This window comes from Cherax quadricarinatus, chromosome 35 (assembly GCF_038502225.1).
Source record: "Cherax quadricarinatus isolate ZL_2023a chromosome 35, ASM3850222v1, whole genome shotgun sequence".
NCBI classification, from domain to species: Eukaryota; Metazoa; Arthropoda; class Malacostraca; order Decapoda; family Parastacidae; genus Cherax; species Cherax quadricarinatus.
The window spans coordinates 12,246,419-12,270,144 of NC_091326.1; the positions used below are offsets into that span (position 1 = coordinate 12,246,419).

At 39.5% G+C, this 23,726-nt stretch overlaps 1 protein-coding gene across 1 annotated transcript in view; it reads left to right on the forward strand.

Moving 5' to 3' along the window:
* Positions 1-1,220: 1,220 nt before the first annotated feature.
* Positions 1,221-23,726, forward strand: part of DCTN4-p62 (dynactin subunit 4) — a 35,604-nt gene continuing 13,098 nt past the window's right edge. The window contains exons 1-6 of the mRNA XM_070091518.1: positions 1,221-1,389; positions 2,400-2,470; positions 3,568-3,746; positions 3,904-4,121; positions 4,374-4,476; positions 6,421-6,605. Of these exons, the coding sequence (XP_069947619.1) occupies positions 1,261-1,389; positions 2,400-2,470; positions 3,568-3,746; positions 3,904-4,121; positions 4,374-4,476; positions 6,421-6,605 (885 nt within the window). The 5' untranslated portion in view covers positions 1,221-1,260. The remainder of the gene's footprint in view (positions 1,390-2,399; positions 2,471-3,567; positions 3,747-3,903; positions 4,122-4,373; positions 4,477-6,420; positions 6,606-23,726) is intronic.

Here is a 23,726-nt window from a genome sequence, read left to right on the forward strand (position 1 = left end):
CTTCTGTCTCCTTTCTTAAAAATGGGGACTACATTTACCATCTTCCATACCTCAGGTAGTTGCCCAGTTTCAATGGATGTGTTGAAAATTGTGGTTAGTGGCACACACAGCATCTCTGCTCCCTCCCTAGGGACCAATGGAGAGATGTCCGGTCCCACTGCCTTTGAGGTACCAAGGTCACTTAGCAGCTTCTTCACCTCCTTGGTTGTGTGTGTTTCATCCAACACTTGTTGGTATATACCTTGTTGGTGTACCTCTCTTTTCTGACCTGGAAAACTTTCTGTCTCCACTGTCAATACTTCCTTAAATCTCATGTTGAGCTCCTCACATACTTCTTGGTCGTTTCTCGTGAACTCCCCACCATCTTTCCTCAGCCTGATTATCTGGTTCTTGACTGCTGTCTTCTGATGTGGCTATACAACTGCTTCGGGTCAGACTTGACTTTCGATGCTATGTCGTTTTCGTACTGTCGCTGAGCCTCCCTTCTTATCTGTGCATACTCGTTTCTGGCTCTTCGACTGATCTCTTTCTTTTCCCGGGTCCTTTGTCTTCTGTAGTTTTTCCATTCTCGAGCGCACTTAGTTTTTGCATCCCGACACCTTTGGGTAAGCCAAGGGCTCGTTCTGGTCTTCCCATTATTTCTTTTGCCCTTGGGAAAAAAAACTTTTCTCTGTCCCCTTGCATTTTGTTGTTACGTAGTCCATCATTTCGTTTACTGACTTTCTTACCAATTCTCTTTACCCCTGAACTTCCTGCAGGAAGTTCCTCATACCTGTGTGCCCCCCCATCTTGTAGTTTCGCCTTTCCCATCCTACTGGCAATACTTTGCCAGCCAGGCTACAGGGTCATGGTGCCTCGTGCAAAATGACAAGCCAAAAAACAAGGACACATCTGCTTTACATAAAAGGTGAGTACGAAGAATATGGGACCAGGAGCAAGCACAATTAGGTGAGGACTTGTGTCTAGGGAACACCGAGGACTGCACCATGACCGGCTCAACCTCATGCCACAGCTGACAGACTGCCTCCTCTGCCTTCGTTAATTCCATCATATATTATAAGATTAACCTCGTTTTCCACCAATAAAGAGAGAAATAAATTAATATGTAACAAGAGATATCAGCAATTATTATTTCTTTTTATAATAATATAAATATTTAAAGGTTTAATCTTCACTTTTTTTATTTGAGAAGCAAAATTATGAGGTAATGTAAGAGGGATTTAGTTAGGTGTTACTGTGAGTCACAGCACCACAGTAAACATGGCGCACCTCTTTAAGGTTGACCGTGTCCGTCTCTTGTGCTCCTGTGGGGTCCTCAAACCAATCACTGCTATATATTTCTGTCGCCACTGCCTCAAGCTGAGATGCGGGAACTGTGTTTCTCACGAGGTAAGTAAACGTTTGTGCCCCAGGGGGAGGCAAAATTTGGTTGTGAAATTTTGATTTTGTTTGGTTCTGGGTGTGTCAGATGTCATTAGAAAATTTTCCAAGCAAATTTTCCCTTCAAGGCAGGAAGGAGCGTTGATATCGGTGGAAGACTCTTGACCAGAGGAATTGAAACCATTCTTCCCTTCCTTGTATCGACCCTGATTGCCTTTAATTCCTTCTTAACAAAAAGAAATATAATGAAAACTGTAATATCATCCAAGATGGTGAGAGCTACCCTAGACCTGGGTTCAAGAGAACATGAAAGCTCATTAAACTGTAGAAACTGGACATGCTAAAAGTGAAACATAGAGCAAAGTAGCCGAAATTAAACCATATACATTGCTAGCTAAACCATTATCCTGGATATTTTGCTTCAGATTTTGTAACAGGTGCCAACCATTATTGTACTAAAGGAAGCTAATGCAGTTTTGCAACCATAACAAGTGGCCAGGCCTTAAACACTTATTATGTTGATATACTGTATTCATAGACTGAATACCTTATTTATTGAAATATGTATACATCACACATTCACTGTAGTCATGTAATTGATATATTCATGAAAATAATTTTCATATAACTACTATATTAATTTTATATTGCTTTTTATTGTTAATTATAACTGATTTATTCAAGTAACTGATGTTTATGTACCACAAACATCCCAAATGGAACAAGTCACAGTAATTGCCTTCATTAATTTTCCAAGATTAATTTACTTATTGTGTTCTTTGTAAGGTAGTTGTAAAAATTTGAACTTGTATAATGAACGTGAATAAAGACTTAGTCTTTGTTTCCCCAACAGGCTAAGCACTTCCCCTGATTATAATAATAATCTACAGAACCTGTGCCAGTCACAAAGAAGAATGTGTATATAACTTCAGATAGCCTATAATAATTTTCTGTAGCTATTTATTAAAGTCCTAATTGTGAGCTCTGCTACTGAAGTTTGATTCTTTAATTTCTTTCAGGTGGACACACTTTTTTGCCCCAATTGCTTGGAGAATATGCCTTCTACCGAGGCCCGTCTGAAGAAAAACAGGTGAATAATTAAAGCTAATTAATTAGCTGTATAGCCTTCAGCTTTTTCTCAAGTTGGCTTGTGTACCACAATTTTATATCTCTAGATTTCTATTAATTTTAGCTCTTTTGCAGCAGATCCTTAAAATGAAGGGTAGGATGTGCAGAAATTATTACAAATGTTATTAATGGTACATAGAGTACAACAGCTTTTATTAAATCATGTGTACAAAACTTGTAACATTTTGTAAACAGACTTATCTTATTGTCAGTTCTGTAAGTATTAGAAACCAAAATCAGGATGGTGGCAAGAGAAAGAGGGTAGTAAAATAACCCCAGAAAGCCAAACAGTTTTTTGTTTCCATTAGTCCTTAGGTCCTCCCCTGTGTGATGCAACCCACAGTGGACAATTATCTCCTAGGTACTGTATCTTTACTGTTCAGTGAATTGGTGATGCAGGTGTAATAAGGCATTCTAATGTCTCAAAATATTTAGGAATTGAACACCAGCTGCTTCAGGTTTTAACCGGAGAGCTCTTCCAGTGAGTTACCATTCAGTAATGGAGCAAGTAAACTATCTTCTTTAATTTATCAACATTTACTTCACTTTTACTCACTAATGACATTCTTCTTATATCCCATCTACCTCTTATTTACTGTAGCTAAAAGTAAATAATGATCTGACATATTATCTCTTGCCCCCTCTGTTAATAAGAAAGCATGTGAAGGAGGCTTTAAGTAGTACAATAGAGCTTGAGCTTGTTATATCAGATTGAAGGAAGAAAAGTGTTTTTTTAGAAATTCAAAATGCTGTTGAAGAGAAGCATAGTAGCATTTATGAAAGGATTTAGAGAAACTAGTTAGCCAAATTTGCATTCTGGAGAATGGAAGTGCACTGTCTGCACATGTGAAGGATAATTTACAATGTTGCAGTTCAAGGGGTCATTTGAATTGTGATGTTTATGCACTTCCAGCAAGCATCTATTGAATGAGTGATGGTGAATGTGTTTCTTTGAGCCACCCTATCCTAGTTGTTAAAAAAAAAAAAATAGAGTACTTTTAAGTATAATGATGTATCATTATAATTTGACTGGTTTAATCTGAATTATTTGAAAATCAGGTGTGCCAATTGTTTCGATTGCCCAAGCTGCAGTCACACCTTATCAACCAGAGCAACAAGTATCCAAGCTCCATCTCCAGATGACCCAGCCAAAACTGTAGCCAGAAAAGTGTATTATTTGGCTTGCACTAGCTGCAGATGGACTTCCAGAGATGTTGGTCTTAAAGATCAGACAGTTGGTATGTTAATTATATTATACAATATTTCTTACTTGTAGTTATATCAGGCAGAGTTATATTAAATGAGTGATCATATATTCAATTATTGCTTATTAATCACTAATTATTATTATTATTATTATCATCATCATTATTATCATTGTTATTTTTATTATAGCAACAGGAGGCTGGGCTGAACAAGATAATGAACATTATAAGTTTCTTCAATCTCTGTTAGAGCATTATCGATCAGTTGCTCAACAAGAGAAGCTTGATCGCGAAAGGAAAAGATTCTCTCATCGCAAATCAGCTTATCTGAGTCTTACAGACAAGTACAGCCTTCCCTCTTTACTAGGACGGAAATCTCTGACACCACTCTCACCATATTCACCAAAGGTAGGGTTAAGTATTGGTTATTACTTTTATATGCAAGGCATTACTGTTTGAGATGTACAATAATTGTTTTACATTTTTTTTTTTTTTTTCAAACATTTGGGGTCAGGCTGTGCCAGAAAGGCAGATGGAAGTTTTCTGACACATAGTAAGACAGCCTAAGTGAGTGTGGTATATTTTTTAAATTTGTTAATGCATCGCCACAAAGATGTTACATTATGTACATAACTAAGACATATTAATTTCCTTCCACAGGGGGATTCTGGCCAGGCCTCAGAAATGACCCCTTCAGAAGCTGTTTCTGAAGTATCTGGTCTTCCTGATAATATATTTACTGATGAACTTGTTTTGTCTTCAGGTAGGCAAAATAATTTTAAATAAGCATCTAGAGAGAGGCTTTTATGTCTAATATCCACATCCAAATCTGCACTTGTACTTAATGTAAAAAAATAATTGGAGAAGGGAGTTGTTTAATTTGTGGCAGTCTAGTTTTTCAATTGAAAATCCACACTGAGGGGCTATGTTACCCTATAATTTGGTTTGGGATAATTTCTTTAGGATGATTCTCACCAGTTTACTGCAATAGTCTTATTGCAATGTTCAAATAATTAGTCAAATATGGAGATAAACCTTTTCTCACTCAGTGCGATAGTAATGCCAAATAATGTGGAAAGGTTTATTTTTAAAATCTTCACTTTGCCTTACACTCTATAATTTAAAAGAAAATTGGAATTTCCTGGGGCCTATTAAATATAGAATATCTGTAGTGCGAGTGCTAAAACAAGTTCACCTTTTCAGTGAATTGTTGATTCACTAGACAATTATGTATCTCTTAACCACTTAAAATTTTTATATACTGTGCATTCTTGAGTACTGGCCAAGCAATTAGTTTAATTTTATTAAATTTAATTTAACATACATTATATAGGTGTCGTATATATGCACACACACAGTCATCACACGTAATGAGTTTACCATGAATTATTGTTTTAAACATAAAATACTGAAATACATATTACTCACCTAACCTAGCATGTCGTAGGATTAACTGTCCTCATGAGGCACTCCTTGCATCTCCTAGACACTAGCAAGGCTAAAGTATGGAGGATAGAAAAATCAGTTCATTCCCACAGTTGCTTAATGGATCCCCAAGAGTGGACATGTCCATGCCATGACGCTGATGCTTTAATATGGTTCCACATGTTTTTTATCAGATTTAGTTTGGTGAGTTACCAGGCCAGTCTTTGAAGAATGATGTATCACATTTATGTAGCTGGTCTTTTATGTTTTTGGCAGTATGGCAAAGATGCTCTGGCACTTCTCAAAACTATCAGCAAATATTCTGCTAAAGGCATATTTATGCAATTGCATATTTATAATACCTACTGTACTGTATATATATATTTTTTTTTTTTCAACAAGGCCGTCTCCCACCGAGGCAGGGTGACCCAAAAAAGAAAGAAAATCCCCAAAAAGAAAATGCTTTCATCATCATTCAACACTTTCACCACACTCGCACATAATCACTGTTTTTGCAGAGGTGCTCAGAATACAACAGTTTAGACGCATATACGTATAAAGATATACAACATATCCCTCCAAACTGCCAATATCCCAAACCCCTCCTTTAAAGTGCAGGCATTGTACTTCCCATTTCCAGGACTCAAGTCCGACTATATGAAAATATATATATTGATATAAATATATATATATTGATATAAAATGGAAGTTGCCACAGTTACTCTACTGATGATGTTGTTCTTTTGGGAGATTCTGAAGAGAAGCTGTGAAGGTTGGTGGATGAATTTGGGACATTGTGTATTGAAAGCAATTAAAAGTAAACATAGGAAGGATAAGAGTAAGTGCAAATAAGTGGTTTTTATGGCTTGACATGTTCTTGGAATGTGAGCAAAGTAACCTGAAGGGATTCATGTAAAAATGGTTAGCCAGGCTGAGTCTTGGGGGTGGAAAGTACCATGTCTGGGCTCTGAAAAATGGGGTGAGGATGTTGCAGTACAGAGTCATTTGCACAAATGAACAAATGATGGTAATTTTTTTTTTCACTACCTTGGTAGGAGATGGCCTGGGTATTAAATTAAAGTAAAAAATTGGATGATAATAGGTTTGTCTTTTCTCTTGTGCACTTGCAGTTAACTTGGAGCAGCTTATAATTTATTGTATTATATTGTGTAAAATTTCAAATCCTGTACATTGTCATATAGAACTTCCAGTTAGGATGCTTCATTTTCTAGATTGATCATTTAGAAGTATTATATATATATATATATATTTTTTGGGGCAGTAACAAACATGGTGCAGCGCATGGCATCCCCTGAGTGGCAGCCAGAAATGACAAGTGATTTGTACCCACTTCACAAACACATTCTTGTGAAGCGATCTCTCCGTTGCCGCCACTGTGAGCACAACCTGTCTAAGCCAGAGTATAATCCCTCCTCTATTAAGTTCAAGATTCAGCTGGGAGCATTGTAAGTTTTGTTTTTTAGGTGCATTATATAGGCAGATGTACCTAGTTGTTTGATGAAAGGTGTGTATGTCGTCACATTAAATGATAATGTGTTAGAGATGGTTTGTGTGATTTTACTAGTTTCCATTACAGTAGAGATTTTTTATGTTGCTCTACATAGAGTACAGTAGGCACCTTGACTTGCGATGTTCTGACTTTTGGTGCTCTAACTTTACGATGTTCTGATTTACGATGTTGCACGATTATGATCCTGTGACTTTGGAACCAGTTACAGGTCTCCCTCAACATTCACGAGGGTTAGGGGATCAAGAGCCTCGCGAATGTTGAAAAATCACGAATGTTTGGTGCCCCAATATATTGTAGGGAAATATAATACAATACTGCTTCCTTAACTTGTTGAACCATGAACAATCATAAAATACATGAAAATGTCGTAAAATATTGTACTAAATACATGTTATGGTTTAATAACATGTATGTTATTAAATACCACTGCCTCAACCGCTGCCTCAACCACTGCCTCAACCACTGCCTCAACCACTGCCTCAACCACTGCCTCTACCACTCCAGTCACACTCAATCTACAAGCACCAAACACAATGAATTATTGTGAAATGTTTGGAAGAGCGTGGAGACTAATGCTCACTCCAGCATAATCAAAGCCACACTGACTGAGGATGCCTCGACCACTTCTTCCACCACTGCTCCAACCCTCATATTTTTGTACAATTTCCTTCAATGCTATCGTATTATTCTTCTTTCAACACACCGGCCGTATCCCACCGAGGTGGGGTGGCCCAAAAGGAAAAAACGAAAGTTTCTCCTTTTACATTTAGTAATATATACAGGAGAAGGGGTTACTAGCCCCTTGCTCCTGGCATTTTAGTCGCCTCTTACAACACACATGGCTTACAGAGGAAGAATTCTGTTCCACTTCCCCATGGAGGTAAGAGGAAATAAACAAGAACAAGAACTAGTAAGAAAATAGAAGAAAACCCAGAGGGGTGTGTATATATATGCTTGTACATGTATGTGTAGTGTGACCTAAGTGTAAGTAGAAGTAGCAAGACATACCTAAAATCTTGCATGTTTATGAGACAGACAAAAGGCCACCAGCAATCCTACCATCATGTAAAACAATTACAGTTTTCCGTTTTACACTCGCTTGGGACCCCTCAAGGAAGGTTCCTTGATGTTGGTGAGGGGCTCTTGATTTAGGGAATTGGATCTGTGCTCCAGTTCCCCAAATTAAGCCTGAATGCCTTCCACATCCCCCCCCCAGGCGCTGTATAATCCTCCGGGTTTAGCGCTTCCCCTTTGATTATAATAATAATACACTCGCTTGGCAGGATGGTAGTACCTCCCTGGGCAGTTGCTGTTTACCAACCTACTACCTAGGTATCATATTATTATTATTATTATTATTATTATTATTATTATTATTATTCTTTCAACACACCGGCCGTATCCCACCAAGGCAGGGTGGCCCAAAAAGAAAAACGAAAGTTTCTCTTTTAAATTTAGTAATTTATACGGGAGAAGGGGTTACTGGCCCCTTGCGCCCGGCATTTTAGTTGCCTCTTACAGCACGCATGGCTTACGGAAGAAGAATTCTGTTCCACTTCCCCATGGAGATAAGAGGAAATAAACAAGTACAAGAACTAGAAAGAAAATAGAAGAATACCCAGAGGGGTGTGTATATATATGCTTGTACATGTATGTGTAGTGTGACCTAAGTGTAAGTAGAAGTAGCAAGACGTACCTGAAATCTTGCATGTTTATGAGACAGAAAAAAGGACACCAGCAATCTTACCATCATGTAAAACAATTACAGGTTTTCGTTTTACTCACTTGGCAGGACGGTATTACCTCCCTGGGTGGTTGCTGTCTACCAACCTACTACCTAGGTATCATTATTATTATTATTATTATTTAGCAGTAGCAGAAATGTTTGATTCTTTGCCGTGTTCAAGAGTAAACGTGTGATGTCACCGTCCAATACCTGTCCGAATAGCCATTCCAATATTCAGTCATGAATGGGATGACATTTTTTATACTGTAGTTTAATAGCAAATAATGAACAAACAGAACACTCGCCACACAGTGGTGGGAGGGCTGGCTGCCAGTTGTGAGGGTCGGAGGGAGGGTAGTCAGGACTCGTGGGTGGCAGGAAACTTAAATATGATTTGGCGGTTGGGAATTTAGCAGTTGGGAGTTCATGAATGTGTGAAGCCCGTGAAAGTTGAAAATGCGAATGTTGAGGGAGACCTGTACTCTTATTGCTTACAAATGCTTGTTTGCATTTATAATCATTCTAAAATATTAAATCAGAAATTATTTTAAATTTTACAAAGTTCATTCATACACTGTATATTACTTTTTATGCATATATAAAGTACTTAAAAAATAGAGCTCACATTTGTTTGGTAAAGATTGGCTAAGAGCTATAGATATAATATTTACCGTTTTCTTATGGCTGAATTATATTGTACGTATTACTTTTTCTTGGCTAGTTTATTATTACCAAATTCATTGATATTTTGTGTATCTTCTCTATGCATGTGTGGAGAATTCATGTTTTTGGTAGAGATTGGTTTAGAACTGTAGATTAAATTAAGTTCTGTGGTAGCATCCAGTGCTGTCTCTGTACTGGACATGAGTGTGGCACAGCAGGACCTTTTCTCACTTGTGCCACTCTCTCCTACACATAAATAGTATTGCCACTACCTTTCCATACTATATATGCAGGCACTTGATTCCTCTTCAAGACAGTGAGGGAATGGTGATCATATATAAAGAGTATTGTTAGATACAGTGTGATAGAGGATGCAAGTGAATAGGAGTAAGAATGAGAAAGAGGAAGGCAGTTAAGGTGTTGCCTGTCTCTACATCTGTCAGCTCATTTCTCCTGCTTTACACACTAAACCACAGCCATGAGAAACGAGTGAGTATATATAATAAGTATTGTTCCTCTGCGATACATTACATTCATTCATGGTGCATGAAGCGAACCCAGTACAACATATAAAACAGGGATTTCTTCTGAGACTTGGCAAATTAAACCTTTCTTGGCCTATATTTACAGGAAAAAAAAAAAAAGCTTAAATACATATGCACCAAATCAGTGGCTCTGTAGGTAGTGCCCCCTATTGCAGTTAGTCCTCATCATCTCCTTCCTTCACATAAAGTTCTAAATGTAAAAAAAAATGAGTTGTCTTTATTAAAATAGGAAGCTTGAGAAACAAGTTTTCATTCTTAATTTTATTATTCATAACTATTCAAGAGTCTGTTTAAGGGGCAAATCGCAAATACACAACATATTTGTTATTATTTCTCTGGGTTTGCGCTAAGAGGGCAAGCTTCCCCTCGTGAAGAACTACTGCATTAAATAGTTATACCTGTATATAACTAATAAATTAGTATAATCAGTAAACAGCAAAAACACACAAAAAAATTAATCATAATCCCTATGCAAAATCTAAAAAAAATTATGAGCATACCAAATAGGCACCAAACGGCCATACGCCTAGAATAAATTCAGTTGGTCATAAAACAAACGAGAAAATTAAATGCAGAATATTCAGCCAAAATCCTCCCCTTTATCCTCCCTTCTTCCTCTACCTCAAAACTAACCAGCCAGTCTTTATCAGGATTGAAGAGCACATGTTATGAACCTGTGAATCCCTATCTCGTTACTACTTTCACCCTTTACTCCTAGTCCAAACTTGTGTTGATGCAACCTAACTTCGTTTGGCTGGGTATCCATTTTCTTATGCCTTGGCGTGAAAGCCAACCATCAAATTTTGTTAATATTCTCGATTGATTTCATGTACCCAAATCTGCTTTCTTACTCTTTACTTTTTCTTATAAATGTCAGTATAACGTAGTTTAACCCTTTGACTGTTTCAGTTGTATATATGTATATGTCTTAGGAGCCACTGTGTTTGACGTATATACAGTATACTCATAAATTCTGGCGGCTTCAAATCGAGCAGGAGAAAGCTGGTAGGCCCACATGTGAGAGAATGGGTCTGTGTGGTCAGTGTGCACCATATAAAAAAAATCCTGCAGCACACGCAGTGCATAATGAGAAAAAAAAAATGACCATTTTTTTGGATTAAAACGGCGACTTTGTGGTGTATTTTCATATAGTATTTATGGTTGTATTCTCGTTTTCTTGGTCTCATTTGATAGAATGGAAAACATATTATAGAAATAGAGGTGATTTTGATTGGTTTTACTATGAAAAGAACCTTGAAATGGAACTCAAAGTAGGGGAAATGTTTGATTTTTGCCGATGTTCAAAAGTAAACAAATGATGTCATTGTCCAATAAATGTCCAACTAGCCATTCTAATATGCAGTCACGAATGGGTTGACATTATTTGTACAATTATTACAATATTGCAGTAGTCTGCATAACAGTAAATCTTCTATTTTTTTGTTTGAAAAAAATTCAAAATAGTAAGCAAGAGTAATATCAGAAGGGCCTGGAGAAGTGACTGATGAACAAAGAAAGAGCCAGGAATGTCTGCATTGTTCATTCTGGACCCTATTTTGAAATTGGCATATTTTTTAATTTTCATGAAATTAGCCAAATTGCAAATTTCTGACCACGTTATTGGGTAGTTGAAATCGATAAATGGGCAGTTTCCTGTACTCAATCGATAGAACAAATGGAGTTCTAAAGAAATAGCTATGGGTTTGGTCAACTGGAACAATGGAATTAGCCAAAAATAGGGCTCAAAGTGGGCGAAATCGCCAATTCATAAATATTGCCGAGGTCGCTAACTTCACGAGAGCATAATTCCATAAGTTTTCCATCAAATTTTGTTCTTCTGGTGTCATTACCATCGGGAAAAGATTCTCTATCATTTCATAAGATTTTTTTTTTTTTTTACACCAGGAGACACCTCAGGATTTGGGGTTTCGAAAGTCAAGGGGTTAAAGACCAGAATATTATCTTAGGCTTATTTCTTTAGTTTTCTTGTTTATTTGGTTCATAGTCTTAAAGTAAATTTTTTTTTTTTTTTTTTTTTTTAATCTTTGACTGAAGTCTCTGTCGCAAAATATTACAAAAAAAATTTTTTCTTATTAAATGATAGAGAATCTTTTCCTGACAGTAATGACACCAAAAGTACGAAATTTGAATGAAAACTTACGGAATTACACTCTTGCAAAGTTAGCGATTTCGCCCACTTTGAGCTCTATTTTTGGCCAATTCCATTGTTCCAGTTGACCAAACTCATAGCTATTTTTTCAGAACTCCATTTGTTCTATCGACTGAGTTCAAGAAACTGATCATTTAACAATTTCAACTACCCTATAAAGTTGTCAGAAATTGGCAATTTGGCCAATTTCATGCAAATTAAAAAAGATGCCAATTTCAAAATAGGGTCCAGAATAAACAATGTAGACATTCCTGGCAATAAAATAATATTTTCATTAGTCAAGTCTCCAGGCCCCTCTTATATTGCTCTTGCTTTCTATTTTGAATTTTTTTTTTCACACAAAAAATAGATGATTTACTGTTATGCAGACTACTCCATTATTGTAATACTTGTATAAATAATTTCAACCCATTCATGACTGCGTATTAGAATTGCTAGTTGGACACTTACTGGACAGTGACGTCATTTGTTTACTCTGGAACATCGGCAAAAATCAAACATTTCCGCTACTTTGAGCTCAATTTCAAGGTCCTTTTCATTGTGAAACCAATCAAAATCATCACTATTTCTTTAATTTGTCTTCCAGTCTATCAAATGAGACCAAGAAAATGAAAATACAACCATAAATACTATACGAAAATACACCTCAAGCCTGCGTTTTAATCTAAAAACATGGTCGAAGTTTTTTTTTCTCATTGTGCACTGCATGTTGCAGGATTTTTTTTATACTGTGCACACTGACCACACAGACCCATTCTTTCGCATGTGGGCCTACTAGCTTTTTCCCACTTGATTTGAAGCCGCTAGAGTTTTGGCATGTTAATATGTCGAAAACACTGGCTCGTAAGACACATATACAACACCAACAGTCAAAGGGTTAAACAATTGTTTGTACTGTACTAGTTTTATGTTAACATATTTGTGTTAAAGATTTCAACTAAATTTTATCTAATTTTAAAATACTTGACACATAATGTAGGTAGTTAATTTGTAATTTTTGCTTGATTTAATTATGCCAACATCTTTTGGGGTATTTTTTTAGCATGAAAAACATGCACTCTATCCATGTGTTATGTTCAGTCGCTTTATCCTTATTCTTATATATTATCCAATTACTTTTTCTTGATGTACTGTATTCTCTCTTTTGGGATTGGGATAGGCACTAAAATCTTTCATTATGAACCCATTGTAGCTCCACATTTATTCCCTAACTTGTGGTGTTACTGATCATCATTTGAGATTGAATGTGGAATTAAATTATTACAGTTTAGCACGACTCACGAAATCGTAATGACACGGGTTCAATCCCGGCCGGGGTATGTTTTTTTTTACAGTTTAGCACCATATGTTCTCATCGATTAAGGTTGGAGGTATTCTGATATTAAAGTTCATCCAACCTAATTGCCCCTGAAACTAGTAGAAAAGTTTCAGATCAAATCATTTCAGTACAAATAAAAAAAATGGTTCTCACTAAAGCCTATTGGCCTTATCCTCTTGTGATGTATATGAGAAGCATTTAAATCATATTTGGTAAAGTTGTAACATGAAGTGGACATTTGGGATTAACCCTCAGCTTACCCCACGCTCGCTCTTTTACAAGAACTAATGTCACACTTGCTTCCTGATTAGGTCATGTGTGATGGAAGTTGGGAAGAATTTTGGCATTCATTGCATAGGTGTTCCATTTGTGGCTCATTAGATGTGTCTCGGGAGCTAGTCCTCAGGACATCTTAAACACTTTTATTACATGTATTATTAAAGAAAGTGTATAATTCTGGGGTTTGGGGTTGGCAGGAAAAGGGTTAGTCCCAGGTACGGTTGAAGGGAAAGGGTAAAGAAGGCTTTGAGTTTTGGAGGCTTGAGCACCCAGCAGGCTTGTGTATGTTAGGTAGGAGTGAATGGAGATAATGGCTTTTAATACACCCACTGTTGGAGTGTGTGCAAAGTAACTTTTATAAGGAGATTCAAAGAAACTGGTTAGCTAGTCTTGAAGGGTAGTGCCTGCACTGTAGAAGGACGTTGGGGAACTGCATTTATGTGAATTGTGATGCCAACACACTTCTGGCAAGACAGTGATTGAATGAATAATGAATGATGGTGAATGTGTATGTGTGTGTGTGTGTACTCGCCTATTTGTACTTGCCTGTTGGTGGTTGAAGGGGTTGTGTAATAGCTCCTGGCCCCACCTCTTCACTGATTGCTACTAGGTTCTCTCCCTGCTCCATGAGCTTTATCAAACCTTATCTTAAAACTACGTATGGTTCCCGCCTCCACTACGTCACTTTCTAGGCTATTCCACTGCCTGACAACTCTGAAGAAATACTTCCTAACATTCATTTGAGTCTTCATCTGACCCCTTGTTTCTGTGTCCCATCTTTGGAACATCCTGTCTTTGTCCACCTTGTCTATTCCGTGAAGTATTTTATATGTTATGTCTCCCCTGACCCTTTTGTCCTTCAGTGTCGTCAGGCCAATTTCCCTTAACCTTTCATCGTAGGACAGTCCCCTTTGTACTCACCTATTTGTGGTTACAGGGGTCGAGTCTTAGCTCCTGGCCCAGCCTATTCACCGGTTGCTACTGGGTCCTCTCTCTCCCTGCTCCATGAGCTTTATCATACCTCGTCTTAAAACTATGTATGGTTCCTGCCTCCACTACATCACTTTCTAGGCTATTCCACTGCCTGACAACTCTATAACTGAAGAAATACTTTCTAATATCTCTCTGACTCATCTGTGTCTTCAACCTTCAATTGTGACCTCTTGTTTCTGTGTCCCCTCCCTGGAACATCCTGTCTTTGTCCACCTTGTCTATTCCTCGCAGTATTTTATATGTCGTTATCATGTCTCCCCTGACCCTCCTGTCCTCTAGTGTCGTCAGGCCGATTTCCCTTAACCTTTCTTCATAAGACATTCCCCTTAGCTCTGGAACTAACCTTGTCACAAACCTTTGCACTTTCTCTAGTTTTTTGACGTGCTTTATCAAGTGCGGGTTCCAAACAGGTGCTGCATACTCCAGTATGGGTCTGACGTACACGGTGTACAGTGTCTTGAACGATTCCTTATTTAGGTATCGGAACGCTGTTCTCAGGTTTGCCAGGCGCCCAGCTGCAGCAGTTACCTGGTTGATGTTGGCTTCCGGAGACATGCTCGGTGTTATACTCACTCCAAGATCTTTCTCCTTGAGCGAGGTTTGCAGTCTTTGGCCACCTAGCCTGTACTCTGTCTGCGGTCTTCTGTGCCCTTCCCCTGTTTTCATGGCTTTGCATTTGGCGGGATTAAATTCGAGAAGCCAGTTGCTGGACCAGGTGTCCAGTCTCTCCAGATCTCTTTGAAGTCCTGCCCGGTCCTCATCTGATTTAATTCTCCTCATTAACTTCACATCGTGTGCGAACAGGGACACTTCTGAGTCTAACCCTTCCATCATGTCGTTCACATATACGTTAACAAATAGCACTGGTCCTAGGACCGACCCCTGTGGGACCCCGCTCGTCACAGGTGCCCACTGTGATACATCATTACGTACCATGACTCGTTGTTGCCTCCCTGTCAGGTATTCTCTGATCCATTGCAGTGCCCTTCCTGTTATATGAGCCTGATCCTCTAGCTTCTGCACTAATCTCTTGTGAGGAACTGTGTCAAAGGCCTTCTTGCAGTCCAAGAAGATGGAATCAACCCACCCCTCTCTCTCGTGTCTTACTTCTGTTACTTTATCATAAAACTCCAGAAGGTTTGTGACACAGGATTTTCCTTCCATGAATCCATGCTGGTTGGCGTTTATACTCTTGTTCCATTCCAGGTGCTCCACCACTCTCCTCCTGATAATCTTCTCCATAACTTTGCATACTATACACGTCAGTGACACAGGTCTATAGTTTAGTGCCTCTTTTCTGTCTCCTTTTTTAAAAATGGGAACTACATTTGCCATCTTCCATAACTCAGGTAGTTGCCCGGTTTCCAGGGACGTGTTGAAGATTGTGGTAAGTGGCACACACAACATATCCGCTCCCTCTCTAAGGACCCACTGGGAGGTGTTGTCCGGTCTCATTGCCTTTGAAGTATCGATGTCCCTTAGCAGTTTTTTCACCTCCTCCTCATCTGTATGTATGTCCTCCAACACTTGTTGGTATATTCCTTGCTGGTGTCCCCATCTGGTCTGTCCCCCGAGAGGCCTTCCTGTCTCCACTCTAAATACTTCCTTAAATCTCATGTTGAGCTCCTCACATACCTCTTGGTCGTTTCTTGTGAGTTCTCCACCTTCTTTCCTTAGCCTTATCACCTGGTCTTTGACTGTTGTCTTCCTCCTAATGTTGCTATACAGCAGTTTCGGGTCAGACTTGGCTTTCGATGCTATGTCGTTTTCGTACTGTCGCTGGGCCTCCCTCCTTATCTGTGGATACTCATTTCTGGCTCTTCTACTAATCTCCTTATTTTCCTGGGTCCTTTGCCTCCTGTACCTTTTCCATTCTCTGGTGCACTTAGTTTTTGCCTCCCTACACCTTCGGGTAAACCAAGGACTCACTTTGGTCTTCATATTATTTCTGTTTCCCTAGGAACAAACCTTTCCTCTACCTCCTTGCACTTTGTTGCTACATATTCCATCATCTCGTTTACTGATTTTCCTACCAGTTCTCTGTCCCACTGAACCTCCTGCAGGAAGTTCCTCATACCTGTGTAGTCCCCCTTTTTGTAGTTTGGCTTTTCCCATTCAATTCCTGTTACCTTCTCCTCTTGTAACTCTACTATATAATCAAAACTCAGAACCACGTGATCGCTAGCTCCAAGGGGCCTCTCGTAAGTGATGTCCTCAATGTCTGAACTGCTCAGGGTGAACACAAAATCCAGTCTTGCTGGCTCATCCTCCCCTCTCTCTCTGGTAGTGTCCCTGACATGTTGATGCATGAGGTTTTAAAGTACCACATCCATCATCTTGGCTCTCCATGTTTTGGGACCCCCATGTGGCTCCAGGTTTTCCCAGTCGATCTCCCTGTGGTTGAAATCGCCCATTACCAGTAACTTTGCTCTGCTCGAGTGAGCTCTTCTTGCCACCTCAGCCAGTGTGTCCACCATCGCCCTGTTGTTTTCTTCGTACTCCTCTCTTGGCCTCTTGCAGTTCTGTGGTGGGTTATACTTCACTCCAATGACTACTTTATGTTCTCCAGACTGAATTATACCTACTATGTAGTCTCTTTCTCTAATCACGTGCATGCCTTCCATTTCCTCAAATCCCCATCGGGTTTTTATGAGCAGTGCAACTCCTCCTCCCCCTCTACTCCTTCTATCTTTTCTCAGGATCTGATATCCCGGTGGGAAGATTGCGTCTGTTATTGTCTCAGCTAGTTTTGTTTCTGTGACTGCTATGATGTCTGGGGATTTCTCACTGATTCTTTCGTGCCACTCCTCATGTTTATTCATTATTCTCTCCACGTTTGTGTGCCAAACTTTCAGCTTGTTTTCTATCATTGTGGTCCTGCAAGAATGTTGGGGTTAGGAGAGCGGGAGCCTTGGGGGGCCCTGTGGGGGGCTGTGGTGTAGGTGGGGTTTGTGATGATGGGGTGGGGTCAGAATGCTCATAAGGGACAGCTGTTGGGGTGAGGTGTGTGATGTGGGTGTTGCTGGAAGAGGGAGCAGTGAGTGGGTTGTGGTTTGGGTTGCTCAGTTGCATTGGGATTGTCGCGGTTGGAGTCTTTCGGTAGGAGATTCTGCGGGGTGTGTTTGCCCTTCCTCCTGTGTCTGGGTCCTGCTCATCTTCATCATTGCCTCTTGTTCCTCCTTGCATCTCTGTACCCTCTCTTTCAGTGTAGTCCTTTCTTCTTGTGTTCTGTTGTGATCGAGGTATGCTCTCTGGTACCACTGTTTGTCCCTCAGTTTTGCTTTCTCTTGCAGAATCCTGGTTCGAACTGATTCTTCCTTGAAAATTACTTTGACAGGCCGTATCCTTCCACTCGCAAACCACCCAATTCTCCGAAAATTTGTCACCTGGGTCATATGGCCCTCACCTATAGTTTTCATGATGCCTTCAATCATTTTTTCCTCTTGTTTTATTTCTTCGAAGTTATCCCCCTTGGCTTCTTGGAGCCCATAGATAAAAACTGACCTCTCCCTTTCCTCCTCCCACTGAGTCTCCATTTGCATCCTCTGAGGTGTTTTATTTCCTTCCATTGCAATGTTCTTGCCTTGAGTCCCTGTCCAATCTGAAACTTTTATTCTCAGGGAACTGTCTTTCATGATCAGCTTTTTGTATCTAAAGTGGTTATGCTTGTGATTATTGTCAGAAACTCTTGTACTCACCGTTCTTTTATGCTGTTATGCAATCTGTCTTCCATTTAGCACAGCCAGTTTCACCTGAAATTTGTGTATGCATTCTGCATGCTTGTATTTTCGTAAAAGTTTAGCATTGTCCTTTGTTAGGTTAGGTTAATATATATATATATATCCTAGGTAGTAGGTTGGTCAACAGCAGCCGCCGGGAGGTACTACCGTCCTGCCAAGTTAGCATAAACGAAGCCTGTAATTGTTTTACATGATGGTAGGATTGCTGGTGTCTTTTTTCTGTCTCATAAACATGCAAGATTTCAGTACGTGTTGCTACTTCTACTTACACTTAGGTCACACTACACATACATATACAAGCATATATATACACCCTCTGGTTTTCTTCTATTTTCTTTCTTGTTCTTGTTTATTTCTTTTCTCCAGGGGGAACAAATTCTTTTCTGTGCGTGTTGTGGGTTTTTGGGGGAAAGGGTTAAAACCCCCTTCTTTTTGATAAATTCTAAATTTAAAAAGAAATTTTTTTTTTTTGGGGCAACCCTGCCTTGTGGATCGGCTTTTTTGTTGAAAAAAAAACCCCACACACACACACACACACACCCCAACACACACACACACACACACACACACACACCACACACACACACACACACACACACAAAAGTCGTGAGGGGAGCCAGGGCTGGACTCGCCCCCCAAAACCTCAACTGGTGGTCCTCCCCCCCCTCCCTCTCTCTCTCCTTTCTCTCTCTCTCTCTCTCTCTCTCTCTCTCTCTCTCCCCTCTCCCCTCTCCTCCCCCCCTCCCCTCCTCACTCCTCACCCCTCCTCCACTCCCTTCTCTCTCCCTCTCTCTCCTCCTCTCCCCTCTCCTCTCCTCTCTCTCTCCTCTCTCTCTCCTCTCTCTCTCTACCTCCCCCCCTTATACTCCACCTCCCCCCCCCTCTCTCTCTCTCCTCCCCTCTCTTTCCTCTTTTTCCCTCTCACTTTCCCCCACTCTCTCACTCTCTCCCCCACTCTCTCCCTCCTCTCTCTCTCTCTCTCTCTCTCTCTCTCTCTCTCTCTCTCTCCTCTCCCCTCTCTCCCCCCCACTCTCCCCCATTTCCCCCCTTGATGTGTGTGGCCCCCAAAACCGATATTTCCTTTTGGAGCTCATCATAAAAAAATTATCATAAGCGAATTAATTTTCCCATAAGAAATAAGGGAAATCAAATTAATCCATTCCTGACCCCCCAAAGTATGAAAAAAAATTTTTTCCCAAATTTAAATAAATTTTAATAAAAACTGAAAAGACATGACAATTTTCCTACAAAGAATAAAATTTGTACGGGCCCCCTTTATTGAAGATCGGGTGATGATTGAGGGGATGGGGGGAGGAGAGGTGGGTTTTGTTTAGAAGGATCCTTCCCAAGGCCCAGTGCAAGCCCTTTCCAGGTTTTCCCTTCTTTAATGCCACAGGACCACAGAGTCACGGGGCCTCTGCCCCAAAATCTGTTGATGACCTCCTTTTTAGACTTTCAAATGGACCAAACATAACATTGTCATTGCAGGTTCCCAACACGGCCCCGGGAAGGTGTGGGGGTGATTTTACCCGTGGGGCATTCAACCCACTTTTTTTCTTTCTTTTTTTTTTCAATTCCATCTAATTCTGCCCTTTTATCAGGGATGGCACAAACTTTTGGAGTCCATGGTGTTTTTTTTGCATTTACAAGCCTAAAACACGGGGAAAGGGAAATTTCAAATGAAATGGGAGGGGCTCCTGGCGGGCTTGAAAACTTGACACTGGGCCCAGGGGGGCGGCCCCAAAAACCCGAAAAGTGAGTTTTTTTTGGGGGAAAATTTTTTTTCAAGTTCTTTGTATTGTTTAGGAAAAAAGGGAGTTAGTAAAAAAAAGGAGGTTTTTTTTTTTTTAAAAAAAAATATATATATAATATATATATATATATATATTATATATATATATATAATATACAGTGGACCCCAACGATCCCTAAAATGCCAAAAAGTGTATGTATTTTGGGAGGGGGGCTGAAAGGGATAACTTTACAATTTCCCTATAAAAAAATTCGGTCATCTGCCTGAACATACTCTGATTAAAAGTTGTTTGGGGTCCATTATATATTAAATATTATATATATATATATTATATATTATTATATATATATATTTTTAAACCCACACACCTCCTTTTGGTCATGTAGGTTTGGGAAAACTTAAAAATCGGGAATAGGGGAAAGGGTATGTATAGGCGGGGGACAGGCGGTGGGTGGTAGGAAAATGGGGGCAGAGGGGGGAAAGTAATGGGGTCACTGGGTTTCACACCTCTCATTCCTCTCCCTATTTTTCTCCCCCTCTCACATTTTAAACTAAACATAAATAAATGGGCAAATGAGAAAATGGGACAGTGAATTTCTTTTCTCTAAAACACAGTTTATTTTTTTGCCCTTTTAAATAATATTTTTTGGGAACAATACTTTGGGGTTTAGATAAATGGGGGGGTAAAATAAGCAGTGAGACAGAATACAATTGCTTGGCAAACAAATATAACTGACAATATAGTTCAGAGGACAGTTTCACGGAACTAAACGGGTCCCAAGCCCTAACACCCGGTCTGCCAAGCCGTACTCTGCCCAGGCCCAACAGTCTCCCCCAGAATTTGCACCTTCCCGAGCCCTGCACCCCGCCATCCTCTCTCGGGCCTGCACCCAGGCCGTGCTCTAAAATCCTCTGCTCAGCTTTTCCCTGGGCTTATATGGGCCCAAGCACCCTCCCCCACGGTGACCGGGCGCCGGGTTGGCCCCAAAAAGAAAAAAAGACCTCGGGCGGGGTTCCCCAATTTTCCCAAAGGGCCCGGTGTGACCATAAAATTGGAAAAATTAGGCTCCCAGAGACCCGGCCTGCTGAATCACCCACACCATCCGATTCGACCTGCTCGACTTGTCCACTATACGAGGCATTTGGCATTAGCTGGGCGGTATAAACCCTGTAAAATATTTGAAACCCCCCAAAAGTATGCAGGCGTATCAGTTTATAGCCCTGCCCTTAGCAGCATCATCTGAAATAATACAACTGGACAAAAATTTCACCATCCCCCTGATGAAGTTAACCCACGGGAATTGTGGAAAGAAACCACTCTCAAACTCTCTTTTTTTTCCTGTTTGCAAAAAAACCTTCTGTATCTGTCTCCCTGTTCTCTTTTTCTGTTTGTCTACTAGTGTTTTCTGTCTTTCTGTCTACCTGTGTGTTTTTTCTGTCTACCTGTGTGTCTTTCTGTCTCCTTGCCTGTTTTTATGTCTCCTGTTTTGCTTTTTTTTGTCTCCTGTGTTTTTTTTTTCTAGACCCTCACAAAGGTCTTTCTTAAGATCCAAAAATTATTTAAATCGATAATAATCACGGGGGTTTAAAATTTTATAAAACATTAATATAGACTTTTTGTAATCCATCTTGTTTTTTTTAAAAATTATATAATAAACATGCTCCAAAATATAAATTAACAAATATGAGATGTTTTTTTGGGACGTGAACGGGAACCTTTGTGTCATGACAACAACAAAAACAAAAACGTTTGTTTTAACTGTGAAATTTCTTCCCTTTTTCTCTCTCATTTATTCATTTAATTTTTGTTTACTCCCTCCTCCTTAAAAAAAGTTTTTTTGGGTAAGAAATGAGTGGACAATTTTTATATTAATTTAATAATATTAAAATTATACATATGTATTATTGTAAAAATTTTTTAATTTCTTTAATTTAGGGACTGGGCCAGATCCACTGTATAGCACTTTGTCTGGTTTTTTTGGGTTATCTGGGAAATTTTTAAATTGTGTATAAACCTACGTGTACCAGTGAGAGGGAGATATGATAGATAAGTATGATAGATATATAGATATAATAGTAGATAGTATAATAGATAAGATGAAAAGATATATATAGATAGATACAGAGAAAAGGCAAAGAGAAAAAATTTTTTATGTACAGTGAGAGAGAAGTATGAAGATATAGATATAGATGAGATGATAGAATGAAGAATGATAAAAAAATAGACGAATGATAATTAGATAGATTAGATAGAATAGATAGATTATATAGAAGTGAGAGAGATACAAAGGATACAAAGAAACCACACGTCAAACCCCCACCCCCATCCACCACCCCCCTACCCACCACCCCCCCCTTCGCCCCCCCCACCGCCACCCCCCCATACCCACCCCCCCCATCCAGCCACCACCCTCCAGCCCCACCTCCGCCTTACCCTTCAACCCCCCCAGCCCCCCTCACCCCCCAAAAGCCCCCCCCCCCATCACAAACACCCCCCACCCATCCATGCTCCCCCCCCATCCCCAACCCACCCCCCCTCAGCCACCCACCCCACCACCCCCCACCCCCCCCACCCAGCCACCTCCCCACCCCCCAAATAAAAGCCAAAAACCCCCCCCCCCAACCCGCCCAGCCCGCACCAGGGTTTCGTTTTTAATGTTCCAGGTTGTTTCTTATTTTAGGGAAAAGGAACATTCCCCGGGGATGACCTCCGTGTTTCCCCCATTCCTTGAAATAATAAAATAATATAACATATATATTGTAAAAAACAATACATATCCAATTTTATTAAGTAATAAAAATTTAAAAATAAACAATAAAAAATTTGTAAAGGAATGAAAATATTGAAATTACATTACAGTATTTGGTAGTTTATTAGGAAAGTTTTGACAATGCCCTCCCCTATGTGGCAATTTTAAAAGGTTGTTTCCCATTTAAAATACAATGGTTGGTAACAAGTTTGGGATGGTAGGTGTATACTAATTATATATTATATCTTTTTTTCAAAAAACCCAGACCCATAGGGGGAAAAAAAAAAAAAGCTTCTTAAAATTTTAAAATTTTTAACGGGAAAAGGGGGTTACCCCCTGCTCGCATTTTACCTTTTTAAAAATACTTCGGGGGAAGAATTTGCCCCCTTTCCCCCGAATGAAAAATAAAAAAAAAAAGAACTGAAAAAATAGGAAAACCCGAGGTTTTATATACAGGACCACCCACTTCGCCCGAGTTTGGTTCACAAAGTTTGCCCAAAATGACAAGAACCCACATAATATCACATCACATTTTTAATGACTTTATTTTTTTTTTTTTATTTTGGGTATTTTTTTTTACTTTCTTTTATGCTGTTAGCTGTTTTTTTTTATATAAGTTTGGATAAAATGTACAAAAAAAAACAGTTGTTTTTTTCAGAAATTTGGCATAGAAAAACGGTCAAAAAATTGAAGGGTGATTTGACAGGTAAAGTCGGATGGTGGGTTTTGCTTGTACATGCATGTTTAAAAACGAAAAAGGAACCCAAAAACCTCTCATTAAAAAATTACGGCTTTTTTTTCCCCCGGGGGAAAGTAAACCCCCGGGGTTTGTGTAAAACACAACCTATAATATATATTTTTTTATTATCCCACTGGGATTCCCCGGGGGGTTTTGGCCCCAAAAAAAATTTTTATCATTCACTCCATCACTGTCTTTCCAGAAGGGTTACACTAGTTTTTTAAAATGCAAATTAAAACCCCCCTTGATGGCATGTACTTCCCATTTCCCGGACTCAAATCCGCCGGTTTCCTGAACCTTCATAAAGTTTTTCCACCTTTCCCCCCAAGTTTAAAAAATTTCTCCTTTCCTGTCAAAAGCCGTGCCTGCGGAATCCCAACC